The sequence below is a fragment of the Centropristis striata genome, chromosome 9 (genome assembly GCF_030273125.1).
Source record: "Centropristis striata isolate RG_2023a ecotype Rhode Island chromosome 9, C.striata_1.0, whole genome shotgun sequence".
Lineage (NCBI taxonomy): Eukaryota > Metazoa > Chordata > Actinopteri > Perciformes > Serranidae > Centropristis > Centropristis striata.
Window position 1 is genome coordinate 15,122,266 of NC_081525.1, and position 7,566 is coordinate 15,129,831.

Consider the following 7,566-nt stretch of genomic DNA (forward strand, 5'->3'; position numbering starts at 1 on the left):
GTGGGCCGTGACGTCAGTATAGGAAGTCATTGTAGAGCAACACTGGAGCGATTAGCAGCAAAAAGGGGGAGCCTGATGTCGAGGAGTCAGCCCTATGTATATCTCTCTATACGCCTCAACTTTTAACACAAAGTTCAATATCCAAACACAAAAAGCGACGTGGACTACGCAGACCCACACTTTGCTTTTTCCGCACTTTCACTGAATGTAACATCTTGGAGCAGCTGAGCCGCTTGGATTTCTTTTTTTGGGTTTATTTCTCAACTATTTTTATTTTATTTTTTTTAAAACTCCGAGTTACTTTCTTGTGCATCCGGAGGAGAGAAGCATCTGTTGTTATGAAGACTTCATCACTCCTTTCTTAACATGGAAGGATCCAGCGGGTCGAGTTTTGGGATAGACACTATTTTATCCAGCGCTTCTAACTCTGGTAACCCCGGGCTCATGAACGGAGATTTCCGGCTCGGCGACAGCAGGACAGCGGATTTCAGGACCCAAGCGACCCCGTCGCCATGCTCGGAGATAGACACTGTGGGAACGGCCCCCTCATCCCCCATCTCGGTCACCATGGAGCACGCCGCCGATGCGCATCTGGTCCAGGACAGCCTTCAGCATCACCACCTCCATCACCACAACAACCAGCCGCAGAGTCTGCCGCTGTCGCCCCAGCAGCAGCAGCAGCAGCAGGGGCAGCAGGGGCCGCTGGCCGGGGCCGGCTGCGCCCCGAGGACTGCCACCTCCTCGTTTCTAATCAAAGACATTTTAGGCGACAGTAAACCGCTGGCAGCCTGCGCACCTTACAGCACCAGTGTATCCTCACCGCATCACACGCCAAAACCAGAAAGTGCCACGGCTCCGGACGGCTTCAGGCCCAAGTTGGAACAGGATGAAAACAGAGGCAAGTTGGACAAAAGAGACGACATTCAAAGTGAAATGAAATGTAACGGTAAGATTATCAATCTCAGAGAGATAACTGTAAATTAATTATTATGGGCTAGAAAAACAATAGCCTGCCGCGCCAGGGTTAAGCAAAAAATAATATCAATAGCTGTCTAAAAATGATAATAACAATAATTCTAATGATGATAAAAAATAATATTTTTCACTGTCTGAGCCTTTGTCTGAGATCCGGCTTGCTTTATTAGTCTAATAGATGTGAAAACAGATGTAAGCCTGGTGATTCTCCCCGTGCGCGAGGCCTCCCTAGTGGGTCAATTAGAGAGATTATTGTTCTTCCTAGAGGGGGGATCATGGTGCACTGAAAAGCAGCTACAAATAGAGATGGATTGACATATTGATTTCTCGTTTTCTGAAGGAAAAGAAGCAAGGAAAAAAAAACTTCAAGTGACAAATACACACAAATTTCTTTTATTGCTTTTGTGCCACACGTGTGTGGAAATAGAAGTTGGGGGAAAGTTTGACTGGAGGCGTGGAGGCTGAGCGTGCACCTGCGTGTGCTTATTTTTAGCTGTTTTTTAATAGGGGAAATCTGTTAGACAGTAGAAGTGAAGAAATGTCCGGTACAGGCCCTTAGTCTAATTCCTCCGCCTTGCTCTGTGTTTAGGGACTAAAGAAGAAGGCGACCGGGAAATCTCCAGTAGCAGAGACAGTCCACCGATGCGCACGAAAAAGCCTCGCAAAGCACGGACAGCCTTTACCGACCACCAGCTCAACCAGCTGGAGAGGAGCTTTGAGCGACAAAAATACCTCAGCGTGCAGGACCGCATGGACCTGGCCGCGGCTCTCAACCTGACAGACACACAAGTCAAGACCTGGTACCAAAACAGACGGTAGGTGACCACATCATCATTAAGACACAGGAAAAAACATGGTGCAACATAACAGCCTTATTGTGCTCCTAAAACAGTTCTTAATTTGGAAGAATGATCCAAGTCAGTAGTGTTATTAAAACAACCGGAAACACAGTGAGATTTTCCTAATTTAAAATTGTGTTAATGTATCATAACATAATAATTGAGAATTATGACCAAAACAAACTATTTTTTCTCCACACTTCACATAAATGAGTTTTGGTATTTTTTATTAAGGTTGCTAGATATTTTTTTTCATGTGTCATAGCCACATTCCACGTGTCTGACAGGCCTTTTATTTTGACACTTATCGTTTCTAATCAATCAAAAACAGACATGAAAAACTTTTATTTACATGGTTCTCGTGGGCACGTTATAGGCCCAATGATTTTCAGCATTTAAATTAGGAAAAACAATATTTAATTGACAACATTTAGACACAATTGGGGATGACACCATGGCAAATTCAAAACGAAGTCCTGTCTACTGCCAGGATGCATTTTACAGAACAAACTGATATTACAATTTTTCTAATAAAAATACTAAAAAGTAAATTTGTTGTTATAATTTATGCTTGTTTGCACGTCAACATTTTGCCTCACTGTGCCTCGTGTTTATATCACATGTAAACACTTCATATATGTGTGTGTGTGTGTATATATATATAATACAATTAGGAAGTGTAACGAAATAAATGTATTGCTATATGTATTATTATGCACATTTTGCATCCTCTGTATAATTGCTAAAAATGAGTTTAAAAATACTTTTTCACGCGCAGAGTTTTTCTTTGAAAATCCTGTAATTTTTATTTTACGTGCGACTTTTCAAAATAAAGGTGGCTACGTTATTTCAAAGCGTGTGTATATATTGTTGTGCAGGTGTAAGCTTGAGATGTAAGCTTTGATAAATTTGGATCTAATCCTGTCACAGTTTTGATATTTCTTCTTTTTTTTTTGTGCCTAATTAAACCTTAACTATAATTTGGTGCGTGCAATAATTAGGCCTGTGCATACCAATTAAAGGGGCGTTTGGGGAATTAGCAGGAGCGATTCAATAATTCATGTGTTGTATTTTGATCTGATTTGCAGGACGAAGTGGAAGAGGCAAACGGCGGTGGGATTAGAGCTCCTGGCTGAAGCCGGAAACTACTCGGCCTTACAGAGAATGTTCCCGTCGCCCTATTTCTACCACCCGAGCCTGCTGGGCACCGTGGACAGCACGACGGCAGCCGCGGCGGCCGCAGCCATGTACAGCAGTATGTACCGGACTCCTACCGCGCCGCATCCCAGCCTCCAGAGACCTCTGGTCCCGAGGGTGCTCATTCATGGCCTTGGGCCGGGGGGGCAACCGGCACTAAACCCCATGTCTAACCCCATGTCCGGCACACCGCATCCGCGATAGAACTCGAAACAAGACGAGAACAGGCCAGAAACCTGGTCGAACACGTGATGTGAGTAACTGCATCGGAACCACATTGCAGGACTTGTTCTTTCCCCCCCAAAAAAGACACATTTAAAGACATTTTACAGAAGTAAAGGAGGTATTTAATATAGGCCTGATGAGACTCTGTGTCCGGGCCGAGACAGACCACAAGGACTGCTCATGTCTGATTGTTTGTTTGTTTGTCTTTTGTACAAATACACTTACATTAGCAAATAAACTTATAAAGTTTATTAGATGGAGAAGAACGGAATGAATAAAGAAGTAATGATACTAATTGAATTGCAGACGCTTCTATTCAAACTGGAAATTTCATTTTTTTAGCAAACTTTCATACGAAGGAGAAGAGAAAAATCTAGCTATTTATTTATCAATTATTGATTATAAACCGCATTTCCAAATAATCTCTGAAATACATTTTTAGATGTAAATATAAGTTGCAGCTACCCTGTGGCTCTTATTTTCTTAAGAGAACTATAAAAGAATTGACAATAATTTTTAATAATTCTGTCCACCCACCTTGACATAATTTTTATGACATAAATGGACCAACGTAGGCCTAAATAATTTGTTATAGCAGCATATGGTGTTTAAATTGGAAGATATTTAATTTAGTTTGGAAATCACCTAGTGGAGGTCACTATATTCCTGTTTACCAGCACGTATACATATGGATGCGCAGCAGCTGATTGGTGGTGGGATGAATGGTTTTGATGAGTCGGGGTGTACTGGGTATACTGGGAATGTGGCCTTGGCTTAGCAGCTGTTCCCTGGGAGCACAGCAGACAATAAGCCTGAATTTCTCAGCGTGAGCGATCAGGCGCAGGATCAGGAGAAGAAGAAGAAGATAATCTGCTCATTCTCACAGCCGATAGTGAACTTGTTTCAGGAAGTTTTGAGGGGAAAATAATCTCTAGTCACTTTATTGCATATTATGCTTTTTTCCAGCGTCATAATATTTATTTTGCATTTTTCTGATGCTGCTTTGGCACATTTTTAAAATTTCAATTTTGTTCAAATGTTTTTGCGGTGCCTAAGTGATTTTCTGTGCTGGTGCAGGAGCAAACAAATAACAGCGCGTGTTTGAAATGAAATGTTATCAAAATACTTTGGTTTTATTTAGCCTCCTTTGCACGCGCACCCGGGAGAATATGGCGGGGAGGCGCTCCGTGTGAATTAGCGCCTCGGGGCCCGTTTGTTTGGGTTTCTCTTCTTTTAAAACCATCGCTTATTACACTGAGCACAATTGACCTTTTGCTGCTGTATAAAAAAAGAAAAGGAAAGGAAAAAGAAGAATGCATGAAAACCTGCAGCATGAGCCACATTTAATTTAACTTTTTTATTTTAATTCTCCAGACATAACAGTTTTGAGGAGTTTATGGTATTTTTTATTCAGATCGTTTTAGAGCAAACAGTGGTGCATTTTAATGGAATTAAACACCATGTTGAGACAGAAGCAGTAAACACAGGCTGGGCTGTTTCTTAATACTTTGGACACATGTTAATGGAGCCTGTTTAAGCCGTCTGCTTGTCATTCACTGCATGGACACCTCTCTCAGTCATTTAGTGCAAACAGCCTGCTGCTCGCACTTTCTGCAGCTTTTGCATTTTGCTGCGCTTTTTTAAAACCAGCCATTCCATGCGTTTTCCCAGGGCCGGAATTATTATTATTGTTATTGTTATTATTATTATTATTATTATTATTATTATTGACTCGAATGTTCCCAACACAATTACTCCTCTTACCGTAATTACACTAAATACATTCTCCATTCTCATAATGGATAATTAAGCGCAACAGGGATAAATGGCTCTCTCCTTGGCCTTGTGCGCACTGATTGCGCACGCAGCTCTGGCCTATATCTCCAATGTTGAAAAATATTAGCCTACCATATTGACCCTTACAGCTTCTGCCCATTACTGCAGTATAGTGCCGACGCATGTTGTTCATATGCATGACTTCTGCAGCATTATTTATTTATTGCACTCTGCGGGTGGGAGGGGTGGGGGTGTCGGCGGTTGTGCGGGCTGTTCCAATTCATTAATAATAGCCTAAGCCGTACAGCAGCACTGAATTAATAGGCTGCTGCCAACCTCATACTACCTGGTAATTTTTTTGGGCGTTGCTATAATCAGATTTTTTTTATTTTTTATTGCTCAAAACAAAGCAGCTTTCAGTTAGTTTGAACTGGGCCACAGTGAGTAAAACTGGCAGCACGAACCTTATGAGGCATATGGGTTTTTTTTATTGTTAGGCTATGATTCAAAATAAAAAAAAAACAGATTTTTTTTTTCTTTTAGCTGATAGAATCTAAACATATGAAATATTTTAGATTAGATTTTATTTGCTGCTGCATTAGGAGTTTTTCTTTCTTTTGTTTCTTTCTTTCTTTCTTTCTTTCTTTCCTTTTTTTATTTTAAAGATGAGCAATACTTGAGAAAACACAATCACTGGTGGTGGAAAAAAAAAGGGCAGCAGACTTGAATAAAGAGGATTAGGCCTTTCTTTTACATGGCGCATATTATCCAGAACAGATGGGCTTTAGAGAGTCGTTTTCTTCTTCTTCTTGCCTCAAGGAACCTTGTTGGGCACTTTAATTGCCACTTTTTCCAACTGATGTAATGGTGGGATATCTTTTTCATTACAATAATGAGGTAACACTTGCTCTCCTTGGCCTCTCATTATCACATCTCCTACATCACTCACTAAACACAAATTTAACCCCACCCCCTTTCCCCAAAAATCCCTCGCGCTAACTTCTCCTATACATCTTGTACACTATTATCAACAGCTGCTGTCTGCCGTCCCCCTGCTCACTGATGAGTCCTGTTCATTAACAGCCTGCAGGATAATTTAAAGCTCTGTAGAATGGAAGTCTGACCAAATATTTTAAATAGTAGCCTCTATTGCAAAATGGCATCAAATGGACAGTTAAGTGTTTTTACACTGATCACAATCCAAAATGCATAAAGATTAGCTGGAGTTAGATATTTTTGTTTTAAAAAAAATCATCATTTAAAAAGGTTTTCTAACAATCAGCACTCTGTGGGAGAAAAAATCATAAGGTGTTCTTCCAGTTTTCCAAATTTCCAATTTTCAAACTCTGAGAGGTTCAGTCCGGGTGTCACAATGTCACTATATGATTATTGTGCACAACAGAATGCATGATCACAATATCATCAAGATAGCTATAGAAATAAAAAAGTAAAACTCATCTTTCAATTAGTTTTTTGCATTCTGTCTTTTTAGACGGATGAATTACACTCAAAACACGAGCACAGGGAGATACAGAGTCTGTAACCATAACTGTAAAAAAAATAATAATAATAATAATAGAAAGTGAAAAAGGCCCCCAGATGAACTGATAAAGAAGAAATCCACAATTCAAAAGACACTGGATTTACAGAATATTATCATATGTGTATTATTGACACAACATCAATATTTAATTATTTAAATATGATGTCTATCTTCAACACTGGCACATCGTGACAGCCTTAAGCTGCAGTCTGCTCCACATATATGAAATGATGGTTGAAAATAAATACATACCACATTATTGAATAGCATCTTTGTGTGCAGAATCTTCCATTTATTTAAAAAAAAAAAACCTTTAAAGAGAAACATATTTCAACATTAGTTCTAATTTAGTCTACCAATCATCTAAATGCTAAAACATTTACAGTATTGCAGCATTGAACTTGTATTGCTATCTGGGTTTTAGTTAAGTTGTTAATATTAAACCTGTCAGGGATCTTTTTGGAGAACTTCTCAGTATTCGTGATGAAATGGGACACAAAAGAATGTCAGGAAATCTATAACCGAGTGTTATTTATCTTATTATCCAATATAATAAAAATGCACCAATAATTTTGCAACTAAAAGACTTAAAACGATTATCAAAGACTGTTAATCACAGTTTATTTATGTGCACATAGTTGCTATTCTCTCTGACCTGGCAACATGTAACCTCTAGTCCCTCTGTGTTGATAGAACAAATTACTGACAGGAAGTATTTGTGATAAAAAAGAGCTTTCCCTAACTAATAATGCTGCTAAAGTTTGGTTGTTAAGAGCAGCGAGTAACCGGTGAACAGACTTGTTGACACGGAGGCTGTAAGCCATCCACTCGTCATCTCATAAACACCCAGCTCACGCCTGAGCCCAGACTAGCCCGGACATCTGCAACAGTCCCGCTGAATGATGCCGCGTAGCTGCGACATATCATAGTTTAAATGGCCTCATCATTTCAGCAAATCCAGCCAGTTTCCCTCTCTCTTTTTGTCAAGTGACAGGACAGCTGATGGCAGAG

General features: G+C 40.0%; 1 protein-coding gene across 1 annotated transcript; it reads left to right on the forward strand.

The window, feature by feature from the left end:
* The first annotated feature begins 350 nt into the window (after positions 1-350).
* On the forward strand, positions 351-3,531 carry barhl2 (BarH-like homeobox 2). The gene is made up of 3 exons (XM_059342136.1): positions 351-946; positions 1,565-1,790; positions 2,903-3,531. The coding sequence occupies exons 1-3, from the start codon at positions 367-369 to the stop codon at positions 3,213-3,215; spliced, it is 1,119 nt and encodes a 372-aa protein (XP_059198119.1). The 5' UTR covers positions 351-366; the 3' UTR covers positions 3,216-3,531.
* Positions 3,532-7,566: the final 4,035 nt, after the last annotated feature.